This window comes from Cydia amplana, chromosome 5 (assembly GCF_948474715.1).
Source record: "Cydia amplana chromosome 5, ilCydAmpl1.1, whole genome shotgun sequence".
In the NCBI taxonomy this organism is placed as follows: Eukaryota; Metazoa; Arthropoda; class Insecta; order Lepidoptera; family Tortricidae; genus Cydia; species Cydia amplana.
The window spans coordinates 3,689,737-3,703,932 of record NC_086073.1 but is presented as its reverse complement, the minus strand read 5'-3'; the positions used below and the strand labels follow the sequence as shown (position 1 = coordinate 3,703,932).

The following is a 14,196-nucleotide window of genomic DNA, read 5'->3' as shown; positions in this document are numbered from 1 at the left end:
GTGGCATCGCATGTTTTGTGACAATTTACTATTGATGTCATTTACTACTTACGTAAAGCTGCATCGTTTTTCGAGGATCACAAAGAATTTCAGCCTCTATACAAAATATTTCCCCCTCAACCCTTAGTCATACTCTGTGAGATAACTGCGTAGGACACAACTTTCTTATTGGGATCTAATCAAAAATCGCGAATGGCAGTTTCATATATTTCGGCTGATCAGTACACATAAGTTTCCCCGTTCTTCTTACTGAACAAACGCATAACATTTTGTCTGGACGCCGTCTCGCCCTTGCACCTGATCTCAAGTAATGCAGTGAAAGCAGATGTCATCGCCATCGCCCAGCGCCCACATCGGTGACGCAATGTAAGGCAGCGCGCTCATTGTCGGGGCGGGAACCCAACACCCCACATGATGATTAAACTGATTCACTAATGAGGTGTGGTGACTGGAGTTCTTGTGCCACACTGGAGTAACCGATGTCGGTTTGTTTAGGTTTGTCATCTGTTTGAGACAGGTGATACGTATACGTTAGACATTTAGAGGTAAACTAGCCTACGTGTTTAAGGTCTCATCATCATCATATCAGCCTTTTATCGCCCACTGCTGAGCATAGGCTTCTCTTCGAGTACGCCACTTATCCCGGTCCTGAGCCAATCTCATCCAGAAGTGACCCGCAATCTTCCGAATATCGTTCACCCAAGTTGGTACAAAGTGTGAAATATGCATATGATCCTAGAAAATTTTAAGATTATGCTGAAGCAGTAATGAGGATTCGTAGTCACTGTCATTATTGGCAACAGCATCAAATCTATTACAGGTGATTGCTGCATTATCAACCAGGATTAAGGTAGATAGGATAGGAAAAGTGGAGTTATTTAGAGCGGCTGTTCTCATCGTCTCTGAATCACTGTATGATTATTCATATAAAGTTATTGGATTAATAAAATACAAAAAAAGCAACGATTTGAAAAATAAATGTTTGGATTTATTAATTCGTAATTATCAATGTGTTTTTCAATTCTTATTAAGGTATATCAACGACTTTGTTGTACTTATTAACGCTGTGTGTGTACTCGCCTTAGCTCATCTTATTCTTACATATTCGGATAAGGATCATCTCGTAAGTGAAAGTCGTATAAAAATGGAGAGCGGCTGATATTCCCACATTACGTATCTATCTCATCCAAATTTATGAGAATTCTTAAATACACTTTTTAATGTCCGTCCCGAAATTTACAATTTCAAATTCGAATTCTAATGATCTGTTTGTATTGAATTTTTTAAACGTGTTTCGATCCGTTTAAGTAGACGAAGATGGATTGGAAGATTCATGGATTAAATAATATTCAAGTTTCTCGGCGGTTTCATAGTTAACATCTTTTTATAAACTTAGTAGTTGACCACTTCTGGTAGGTAGGTATGAAATCCCGAGTTATTGGCCCGAGCACTAGTTTTTGCAGAGGGGCTAGCCAGCTCCTATGATCTTATAATATAGTTAATAAAGCCAGATTATTGACTAACTGATATCATAAAAGGGATAATTTGCCAACTGAATCGGCTTCTATAAATTATTCTAATTAAGAAACGCATATACAAATCTTTCAAATATGTAAACGTATACTTATCCAAAGTTCTTTAACCGACCAATAACAGACACGTTAAATTTAATTCTCCTTAATCAACCTTTGAGTTTCTGTCAGCCTGTTGACAGAATCCAATTAAGATCTTAATCATTCAATCGATACATTCACGTGTTCACTCGTGAATGGACCGAATGAAGTTCGCCGATCACGCGCGAACTAGGGCTCGCGGTCGAGTCCGTGTTTCGTTTACACGTTTCGAATACCCGTTTCCGAATAACACGTACACGGTTTTCTGGCCCGTTCCGCACGTTTAATTAAGAAACGTGTAATTAAGATCCGTTCCCACGGATAAACGGGTATTCGAAGGAACGGATCTTATTTACCCGTGGCTCCGGAGACGTCCTTGACGAGTAGCGAAGGAACGAACCGGCGTAGGTACTTAAGAGCTACAAATGAATAGACAAAAGATTCATGAGGAGTTTCTGTCATATTTAACCTTATTTCGTGGTTCATAGAGTCGAAATTCAATAAACGGTTTACAAAACCTTTTTCTGAGCAGGTACCTAGTTTTTGTTTGCAATGTTGCAATACGAGTAGAAAATTAGAAATACAGTAGGTATACCTACATGCTACATAATAGTATTTTATATAAGACTTCAAATACTAATACTTTATGGTTTATTATATAACTTGATAGCAATAAATATAAAGTGTTAGTAATAAAAAATAAAAGCAATAAAGAGTATAAAGAGAAGACTGTACGATAAAAACTGGCCATGCATGATCTGGTAATACATACAATATTCTTACCAATTGCACATTATTAAACAGTTCTAATAATCTGTAGATATAAGTCCTATAAGTATAATTATATTAATTATAATTAAAATTCAATCAATTGTCAATCATATTACTGATATTACCTACAATGTATGTGTGAGTTTTCTCGAATAGGTATATTTTATCGAATAAATATTCTGTCAATAAGAAATGTATATTTTTTAATCGTATTATTTTTTAACTTACGTAAGCCAGGCATCTAGATATTAAGTATTATAGTAAACCATGTAAAAATTGATAAATAAACATGACTGTGTATCTGCCGCTGCATTTGTTACAATTTCTTGTGTAGACGTGTTCACCTTATTACACCGACATAAAGCTTATAATTGGTTGTGGCAGTTCTGATAATGGTTTGGGAACCTACTTGTTTTCGGCGATATCAGACAAAAGGGTATTGGAAAACAACACGTTCTAATGAATGGAACACCAGCGGCCGGCATTTATTACCTGAACACTCGTGTGAAAGTGACCCAAGTGAACATGAATGATTACCAATTTTGAGATCTATCTTAATGTTCATAACAATATAATCGCTAGGTAACCAAGGTAGCATGGGTTTCTTATTAAGGTTCTCGCGTGAAATCCTGCGTTTCGAATGCCGCTTGTGTGTACTTTTTTTTGCGTCGTTGGCAGATTTGCTCTTTTCGCTCAGCAGTAAATTGATAATAATAAGATTTGGTGCCCTCGGGAGGGTGCCCAATACGCAGGCAGCGTTCCCGCGCTGGATTGTGATTGCAATTCTCTGCACGAGAAAGCTGCCCGCGCGGGGGTCGCCCGTTGCAAGAAGAAATAACCACGAAGTAATTCATACTTATTTTCTTAACTGTTATTTTTAACTAATATAGGTAGTATTTGTCTGCACATCTATTCTTCACGAAACTATATTACTTACACAAGTATACATGTATAAAATGTATTTCTTTGATTGAAATATAATAGGCTACATGACTAATTTTTTTTATGGTATCAATCTATCGGGTTTGTTTTTAGGATCAAATGTATATATGGGACCCATTGCATTAAAGTAACACAAAAGTCAGAAATTGTAGTCAAAGTCCGACAGTCGCAGTTCACTCGCGAAATGCCCTAAACAAAACGGCCAGAGGCCGTGACGTCATCGCCCATCTTGTAGTATGGACAAAACAAGAAAATTGCGTTTTTGTCGGTGAAATATTGCGTTTATGTATATAGTTGCTATACAATATTTTTTTGGATGAAATGTAAGGAATCTAATGGTACCCTTACTTTTATCGTTTTTGGAAGTTAAAAAAACTTAAATTTTGAAATTTTCAGGTCCTGTAATTTTGTAATTTTTCAATATTTTATTTTAATATCCACATTATTGTGATAAATTGCTCGTTTGCTATCTATTTTACTAGATTTTGTTATAAAATTCAACATGTGTCATCATCCCTATTATATTAATTATGTAATTAATAATGAATATGTTAGCTTAAAAGCAATAATAGTAAAAAAATTAAGGTTTTAATTTAAACTAGGGACGAGTAGGTTTAAAATTAAAAATAGTAGACAATATAGGATAGGGACACCTACTTCGGTTAATATATTGTATAGTTAGCTAAATATGTTATATCAACACAGTTATAAATAAATTTAAAAAAATCGTACGCCAAACGAGTTCATCTGAAGTCAACATTCAATATTAGACCTTACATACCCAGACCTAGAGCATTGATTGGGTCAACCTGTTTCGGTCCGTTCGGGCCGGTGTTAAGTACCCGTGTAAACGGAGATACGTATCTGAGAAACGTGTCTTGGGAACGTTTATTGGATACGTATCCGGATCCCGGCGGTTCTGTGTAAACCGTGTTCTTAGCACCGCCGGGCTTAAGAACACGGGTATTCGTTTCGGCGTGTAACACGGATACCGGGAGCCCTAGCGCGAACCCTACAAGACAAGCGCCATTCTGTGACACGATTGTAAGGCTCCGTTCTGTGACTTCTGTGATACAATGTGTGGCATGGGGTTTACAATAACGAGTACATTAGCGCATGATACAAACACATGAAGCTTGTCATGACCGTGCGATGTGGAATGCAAGTGGCGACGGTTGCGAAACCATATGAGAGGGCTTTAATCTCATAACCGAGGCACACGACTCTGTAAATTTGAATGGTGCAAATAGTGAAGCTTAGTTGTTTACATCTGACATTCGTATTAGGGTACTCTTTGGTACCTATGCGGGAATGCCGGATACATAGCTACTTCAATTTCAATTTCAAACTTGTGGAGGAAAGGGAACAAACGGGATAAGGTTTAGGAGTATGTGTCAAAGAGTTCTGAGTATAGTTTCAGAATCAAACGAAGCAAAAAGGACCTTTACTCAAAACTCTAAACTCTCAACAACTAATAGGATATTGTTTAACTTAGATTTTAGAATGACGAAGCCTGTTGCGGATATCATCCTTGTTGTGTTTGGGACGAAGCATATGTTGCTGATTTGCATTTGTGGCCACCGGACGAAGCCTGCGTTGTGGATTTCTTACATATATAACTAGAGTTTTTTCTTGAATAAATTATTTTGATTACTAATAGGATTGAAAAGCCAACGTGGCTTTTGACAACAGCAAGCTGTATAAGTGCAGAATCTTGGTCGCGCTCAGTGCTTTCGTGGCTCGTGTCTACGCGCGTGTGGCATGCGCGGGCGGGCATGGACGAGGTTTTTTTGTCCGTGCCCGCGCGACCGTCCTCCAAGTCTCCATGCAGGTCTCATTATCTATCTACAACCTGCAGACACATACCTCGACGACGTCTCGCAGCATGAACCGCCGTCGCCGCCGGCGGCGCGGCGCAGGGTCCGCGTCGCGCTCGATGCCTTCGTCGTCCGTGTCCGCGCGTCCGCCTTCCGATGTCTCTGAGCCTTCGGACAGGATACCTAGTTCTTCCTCGTCATCTGTGGACAAACGTACGACCATTAATAATTCGCTGCTTTTGGTAGTTTGTAAAGTAACTCTTAAGGTTATGAATAAAAAACTGGATATTGGTTTCTTGGAACACTAGTTTGTACACTATCAGTGCTAAGGTTTTATTGCGTTTTGTAAATGGAGTTTTCTTTAATTATACGCGAGATTTCAAACCCTTGCTTGGCATATTTATTGCATAGGACTTAAGTAAAGAAAAAGCAATTGCCGTGAATAAATTCCTTCCCGCTGAATGATTTCTGTATTTATCTAACATCGATAAACACGTTTAATCCAGGGATCGGATACCGGTATTTTTTGTATGGGAACGGAAACGGTATTTTTTCGTTCTTTGCTAATTACTTCATTTCTAATTGGGCAATCTAATAATACGAAGTCGTAACCTAAAAACACAACTGAGTTTTACATTTCGAGTATAAAATAATTCGAAAAATATGGTTATTTCTAAGTTTTTGCAAAAAACCGGTTCCGATCCCTGGTTTAATCTACTAATTTATCTCATACTGTTCCTCCCCAATAATCGTAAGTAACAAATATTTAATTACAAAACAACTGAAGCGGCAAATTCCGATGATCTCATTGAGGTGATTGAAGGTATCGCTGGACAGTAGGTGCGGGGAATTCTCACTTTAAAACGAAACCACCGCTCAAATAAATACGCAACTTTCCACCTTAATCCGTTGAAATAAGGCTGAGACATGTATACAAGTTTTTTGCTGTAATAAAGCGTAAATAATTCCCTTCAAAGCATGAAATTGTAACGCAAATTTGCCGCTTTACTGGGTGGGAACATTCAAAACAACTCGAACACTTGCTAATTTAGGTTAACTTTGTGACTTTATAACAAGTCATGATCAAAAGGCAGGCATTCTGTAAGTACATTTGAAACATGCCTTGTTTTAATAAAGCCGAAAGAGCTGACATATCCAATGTAATTTACATAATACAATATGTATTACGTTAGTATTCATAACATGACTCTGATTTGAATTATTTAGATAAATTACTATATCTATCTATTAGCATTATACCCGTGTCATGTACTACCTTAAAACGGTTGTTGAAGTTATTAATGATTCATGTATTCTGATGATTATAATCGCCATGACTTTATAAGGTATATATGAACCTACAATATAACTAGATGTCGAGATAAAAGCCAGTTGTCAATTATCTTCGACATGTTGTTATATTTTACACACGTGGTTGTAATAATGTATTGTAACAATACGAGTAACACAGTATGTTACAGATTTTTACTTTCAAAATTTCACTCTTTTACTAAATTAATATTTTTTAAATGTTATAGAGAGGATTCGTCGGTGCAGTATGCATTACGTTCATATGCTTTATTACGACGCGAGACACGACGTCAAGCTTTTTCTTTATTTAATCTTCCGTTAAAAATTTCGTAGGTAGTATCTTAGCAAAAACAAAACATCCTTTAAAACCCAAAAGCCTACAACATTGCACTATAATGCACGTCACCGCACGTGTGGTCCTTTTGTGATGCATACTCACGATCTACACCCATCGCAACCTAAAGGGCATAATCACCTTTACAAATCAATTATACTTACACCCTTTTAAACTAGTTCTCCTGTCAACCACCGCGGTTGTTACGTCCTTTTGTAATGAGTGTTAAAATTACGCAAAATTTCTTACGCAAAATTTAAACGTCATAGTCTCCTTCCTTTTGCAAGCACTTCGAACTCTTTCACACTAAAGCCCCCTTTTTACTAATGTGCAAGTAGCAGAAAATATACACGACGTCCAAAAAAAATACAGGGTGAGTTCACTGGATACAGAGGAGACTATCATTTTGGAAATGAAAAATTTAAATTCCCATACCAACATTTGAGAAGTTTCCGAAAATTCTCCATATGGACATTTCATTAGTTTAGAAACTTCCCAACGGCACTAATTCAGTATAATTAATACCCCTAACTATTACATCCTTCTAAACCAAAGTGTAACTGGGGATACGGTTGTTGTGTCCTTTCGGAATCATTTGAAGTTGCACGTTGCACAAGCTCTGCCGGCGCCGCGAGCGCATTGCTAAAGCCACTCTTGACATTGGACATGATTGGCAGCTATTAAATGTGTATTACTACCATTGTGAGACATATAGTTCCTAAACATATTCCGTAGCACTTATCTATGAGCCTAAGTATCTATGCTGGTAAAGCAATATGACTTGATTCAATTGAGTTGTCCCTAATCCCTATGTAACTAGAAGAAAAGGTTCTGAATTTTCTTTATCGTTAAGCCATGTAGCGATTTTAGTATATTTAACATCAACAACCTCATAATCGAACGACCAACAATTTTTCCAAAATACCACGAACTAGCACGTCTTCCACGAGGATTACTTAGAGACCAGTAAACCCAACACCGCCCCATAATAAATATGCATGACTTTCTTTGCGGAACTTGAGAATTAAACTTTAATGACATCCGGTATAAGTATCTTTCTAATTACAACTACAAGGTTTAACCTCCCGAGGTTCGCGCGTTCGGTATACAAACTCAATAGAGTACATGCACATCTATTAATTTTAACGTTACTGCAAACGTTGTTACGTTATTCATAAGTAACGACGCTCTCCTCCCGGAAATTATAGGGTCAACCTGAAAATAATCAGACAAACAGACAGACATCGGTATATCTGTCGCAGGGAAATGATCAAAACAGAGATTTGAACAAATCTCTAAGGGATATGATCAAATCACGCAGGATGTTAAAATGGCGAATCCATATCATCATTTCCCTAGAAAAAATCAGTCATTTGACCAAATCACTGACTCTGTTTAGTGAAAAGACAAAATCGGCCAATAAACGCGAAACGCTTTTTCATTTCACTAGATTTGTTTAGGAATTTGACAAAATCCCTAACAACGACAGTAAGTTGACGAAACGAACTTAAAAAAAGTCAACTAGTTTTATTATTTCGCTAAACAGGTTTAGTGAAATGATAAAGTCTCAACTGGAAGATGATATATAGTGATTTGATTAAATCTCTGAACGGTTTAGTGAAATGACGAAAGCAAGTGCAGAATACAACAGTTTACTCTCTACAGTTAAGCGATTTGATCAATACAAAACTCTGACTAGATTAAGTGAGATGGTAAAATAAAATGTCAATAGTACTGTAGGTATCAAATTTGTTTATTAAACCAGCCTTTTTAATCGAATACAAGAATAGGTGGTTGTAAACGGAAACATAATAATTTATTATTAAGAGGGATTGTCTTTTTAATTATTATAATTATACCATACTTTCTTACTACAATAGACTATGGTAAAGTTATCTTCTGATGGTAAAGTTGCCAGTTTTGACGGTAATGACAAACGACAAGTGCGTAAACGTAATTTTAATTGAGTACTTTCCTCTCCTTCAAATTAATTATTTTACACCGTGCACGAAATAAAGCACCAGATAATTATTAGAAAAACATAGACAGCAGTTATTTTAAACATAATTTATATTTAATAAATCGGATTGAAATGTAATAAAGTATGTGAGTCGACCGTGACGTCACTATACAGATTTTCATATAAATTCCATATTAGGAAATCGTTTTGACAGTTCTAAAAAAGTAGCTGATTTGACTAGTAGGAAAGTAGCCAATTATTTGTTAAAACATTTGTAGATTTGTGGCGTCTTGAGTTACACATAACATTATTTTTTTTACAGGCACATCTATTTCTTTGCATTGTACTTTTGACTTTTCATAGGAACACTTCTTGAGCCCTGACCTCCAAATACAAATAACTTAGCTGCAATTTCACGTAGGCTGTACTTCGTAGAGGGAACTGCTGCAGTAAACGACGTTGTGGTTGGCTGAAATGCGTTTCTATTAGACAGCCAGTCTTTTATGATGCCGACAGATGTACCGATTTTGTACAGATTATTTTTAATATTTATTTACATTACTTACTTCTAACGGACCTCTGTCTACCTTAGGAATGTCCACCAACATTTTTTGATTTGATTAGCAACTCTTTGAATTTGTGCAGAGAAGTCTCTTTCATTTTTTCAGCCGATATTTTCAAAAAATTTCATTTAATCTAGTCAGAGATTTGATCAAATCGCTTAACTGTAGAGAGTAAACTGTTGTATTCTGTACTTGCTTTCGTCATTTCACTAAACCGTTCAGAGATTTAATCAAATCACCATATAGGTACCATCTTCCAGTTGAGACTTTATCATTTCACTAAACCTGTTTAGCGAAATGATAAAACTAGTTGACTTTTTGAGTTCGTTTCGTCAACTTACTGTCGTGGTTAGGGATTTTGTCAAATTCCTAAACAAATCTAGTGAAATGAAAAAGCGCTTCGCGTTTATTGGCCGATTTTGTCTTTTCACTAAACAGAGTCAGTGATTTGGTCAAATGACTGAATTTTTCTAGGGAAATGATGATATGGATTCGCCATTTTAACATCCTGCGTGATTTGATCATATCCCTTAGAGATTTGTTCAAATCTCTGTTTTGATCATTTCCCTGCGACATATCTATTAGAAAGAGGTAAAGGAGGAACGAGCTTTTGGAGACCAAGCTAAATTCATGAAATCAAATGAGTAAGTATAAGCATATACAAATGTTATTAAAACGACCGGGGGTGCGACCCTCGTTGGCCATTCAGCGCTGCCAGCGTAATGGGGACATTTGAGCCAGGTACGATTCGTGACGGTTATATTGTTTAACTTAGATTTTATAATGACGAAGCCTGTTGCGGATATCATCCTTGGTATGTTTGGGACGAAGCATGTTGCTGATTTGCATTTGTAGCCACCGGACGAAGCCTGCGTTGCGGATTTCTTACATATATAACTAGAGTTTTTTCTTGTATAAAGCAATAATATTTGATTAATAACGTAACATGCAATGTTATTAAAGCTATTAAAGAATAAGAGTATGATATAAAAGACTGTAATTGGGATTTGAGGGCAAACTGATGGTGACACTATAGCATAGGTATTTCATGCCAAGAAGTGACAGAAACCTAGACAGTAATTATTCGGTAGTGACTTCATCTGATACCAGGCATTCATACGTAAGCAATTAATTCGATGAAATGTGATTATACAGACATTTGAATTTCTATCAGCTCGTGCACGGCATTCGGAGGTGCTGTCGTAGTTAGGGTTATCAGGAATCTGCAAATGGTTAATTCCTGGCAAGATCCCTAATGTGTTCATTTATCATTTAGATATTGACTTTGAATAATTTTACGGTTTAGACTCTAATTACTTATTCTGTGCTCACGGTTCAATGTTAGTATGTCTCACAACAGTTTAAATTCGATTAGATATTGACTTGTTCTTTCAAATTAGCCTTCTAAAAACAGCTAAATTTTGCAAAATGATCTCCAGTTATTCATTTCCACGAACTAATTTTAGGAAATCTTGACATAGGTAGTATAAAGTGTTCCGGCCGCAGTCCTGAAAGATACTTAAAATTCCTGACATCTCAAGACATTTCAGACGTCGGTCAACCCTAGTCACATCGTGGTTGCATTGCGTCTATCAGACGCACGCTGCGAGTGCGAGGTTATAATGCCCTGGTACTTTGCATGAATTAATCATTACGACTAATGTTTATGTGGGTTAATAAGGCCTTTGAACATTTTATAAAGGGATAGTCGCAACTCTGCTCAGTCTTGAATCAGAGCTATAAATGCTCCTATCATGTCCATTGTCCATCGTTTATATTTATTTATATATATCATGCAATGTTGCAATGAATAAAACATAAGAACGTTTCTTTTGACGTGATAACGTCTTATAAATCAATGAACACCGGTAGCATGCACGAAAAAGTCTCACGTTGTGGACAGATCTCCATGGTAACGTCACTAGTACGCAATTAGTTGGTAGTATGCAATTTTTCATCAACGTTTTCTTATGACGTTATCACGCAAAATTATCGTACGTAAACCGACTTTACAGACAACCATATTTTTTTAGTGCAATAAATCACCTAGCGATGACCATCTGTTATTACCCGGAAGGGAGTTGTTGGCAATATTTTTACCGACCATTTTCGTAGCAGATACGCATGGCTTGCATTTTGAGAGACATGCTCTAAATACTCATGGCCTAGCATGAGACGTAAACGTAAGTAAACATTGTAAATGCCGAGACCAGCCACAATAGTTATCGAACCCTGTTTGCACTAAACTTCTGGTCATTAAATCACGAGCATCCAAATACAACAACAATGGTTACGGAAACAGAAACAATACATAAACAGAAATCGTTATTCGGGTTATTCCCCTGGCATTTAAGTCCTGGCGCCAGGCGCTCTCCGCACCGAATAAATCGGCAGAAATCGCCACGACCAATGCTTGCATAACAAATTTATGTCTATTCATTCACCGTGACTCAGCTATGACTCCGGTACTTAATCCTCTTGCGGCAGACGCCAGTTGACATGGAGGTTATGAAATTGGCAATAAGAATAGCTCTCGAATGGCCAATATCCATAAAACAAAGGGAGATTTGCTTGGTTGGCATTTTAATATTAAATATGATAAAATATGAGCACGGTGCGTTGTAAATTTTCAACACAGAGTAGTTTTTACTACATAGACGTAAGGTGAGGGTGGGGAGGGTCGATCCCTAGGGGACACTTGGTAAACTTCATTTTTAATCAAACCAAACGAGATACATTTTTTTGCACTGGTAACACTCATTCATTCGTTCCTAACTTCACGTTCTGTCATGGCACTGTATCGGAAAAGTCAGTGGTTCAAAAATGGCGGACGGTGAAAGATTTTCTGCGTACTATATTCAATTTTCGGTAAGCTTTAACTGGATTTATTTTATAATATGAGATGGAAATGATGTTAGTGAGTGTGCTTATTTTATTTGTTGTTTATTGAAGTGATGATTAACTTGGATTACATTGATATACGCGAACACACGTTTCGAGTACGGCACGTTTTATAATCTTACTATGTATGGGGAGACTTTGTCTTTTTCTTCAGGGGAGATATGATTCCGGGATCATGTCACCCCCAAAGCGATCAAGTATACATTGTAATAAATTTACTTACAAAATGATTCATAGAGCTATCATAAATATTTTCTTTTCTTTAGTAAATCATGCCGCAAAAGTACGACCAGAGAAACACTGATTTAAACTTTCAAGGTTTTTGACTCATTATTGTTTATTAAAACGGGATTTAATGGCGTATAATTCAGTTTTTAATTATACAACCGACTCCGAACTCCGAAAACGGAATTATCCCCGTGGCCTTTGAAAAGACTAACTAAAGTTGACGTCAACATTTTACGAACTACCCGCACTTGGTCTTATTTATCAAGTTAAACGTTTTACACACAGGGGTTGTTACTCGGTCGACAAACAACACTTATAACGATATTTGGTTTTCAACCGGCGATATTTTTTTTTATGGATGAAATGCTATTTCAATGGCTTTCCGACCTTATGTACTATAGAACCGACGGTCCATAGAAAGGATTTTAGGATTATGCAGCTCAAACACCGTGCCGTAACGTGAGCAGTAAATTTCTAAACTTATTTATTATAGTAAACAATAACGACCAGAGATGGGTAAAAAATTTAAAATTGCTGTAGGTGTCTGACGCTAAAAATACCTTCATAATAACTTTAAAAAATTTAGCTTGTTACAAGAAATTTTATGTTAATAACTTAGATTTTTGTTTTTTTTTTTACTTTTTTTTGGTTCAAAAATTGATTCCCTATTTTATGTTGTTTTATGGATAATACGATTACATTGTTTTTTAAAAGTATAAGATGATGGATTAATATGTGTTTGATATCTTCATATATTAATTTTCTGTAGATAAAGTGAATAAATTAATGTAGATACTACCCTCGAAATATGACATTGCCGCTTAAAATCTTTTTACCAAGTGTCCCCAAATCTGGAAGACTTGATCCCTTCGGCTTAGACATCTGATTACCGGAAATACAACTTCAAAGCATGGAAGATGCAATATATATATGTTTGCTGTGTATTTTACAAATTATAGATGCATTGCTAATAGCGATCCGAGTTATATAATAAATGAGAATCTGGTATGGGGAGACATGGTAAAAATCTGTTTACCATGTGTCCCAAGAACCAGGGTCACTTGATCCCCCTAGGATCAAGGCTCCCGACCAGGGGTAAACAAGTCTTCCTTACATAGGGGACACATGGTAAAAGTCAACAGTATGGGTTTTCATTAAATAATGGTCTAATTTATTGCACAAATCTGTTCTAATTCAAACTATTAATGAAGAGATAAATTCTGAATCGTATGGTCTATAAAGTTTTTCAATACTACAAATAGTTAAGAAAATGTATGCTAAAAACAAAAGGGGTGATCAACCCTCCCCAGTTTCCCCTATATATGCATATTCTGCATCATCTGGTAAAATAATGTAGGTATACACTGTTTACAAAATGTCCCTTTTCCAATGGACTCAAATAAAATTGTCACTAAAGATTTACAAACCTAATAACAATCGGTCACGAAATTATTGCAATGTCTATATCGAATTGGCTATCTGCTGATTGAAGACTTGCTAAGTACATAGTACAAGAATGTGATTGATTCTTTTCACCATAGATTCAAATTCAAACACAATAGGCACTAAACGTTTACAACAACACAACACAAGCACAGGTTGCAGTAGGTATCATCTCGAATCGGACATCAATTTGTCTCGTTTTCGGTTTACGACAGCCTAACTTTAGTACCTATTCATCAAGATTGATGGCTCCGTATAATTGTTGTCCGAGTGGAACTAAACACGGTGGTCGTAAAGTGTGACCTTTATTTTC

At 36.5% G+C, this 14,196-nt stretch overlaps 1 protein-coding gene across 4 annotated transcripts in view; it reads right to left on the bottom strand.

The window, feature by feature from the left end:
- LOC134647776 (protein spire) overlaps positions 1 to 14,196 on the bottom strand; it is a 257,656-nt gene that overhangs the window by 71,115 nt on the left and 172,345 nt on the right. For all 4 annotated transcript variants that reach the window (XM_063502076.1, XM_063502077.1, XM_063502079.1 and 1 more), the window contains exon 4: positions 5,193 to 5,344. In XM_063502076.1, the coding sequence (XP_063358146.1) occupies positions 5,193 to 5,344 (152 nt within the window). The remainder of the gene's footprint in view (positions 1 to 5,192; positions 5,345 to 14,196) is intronic.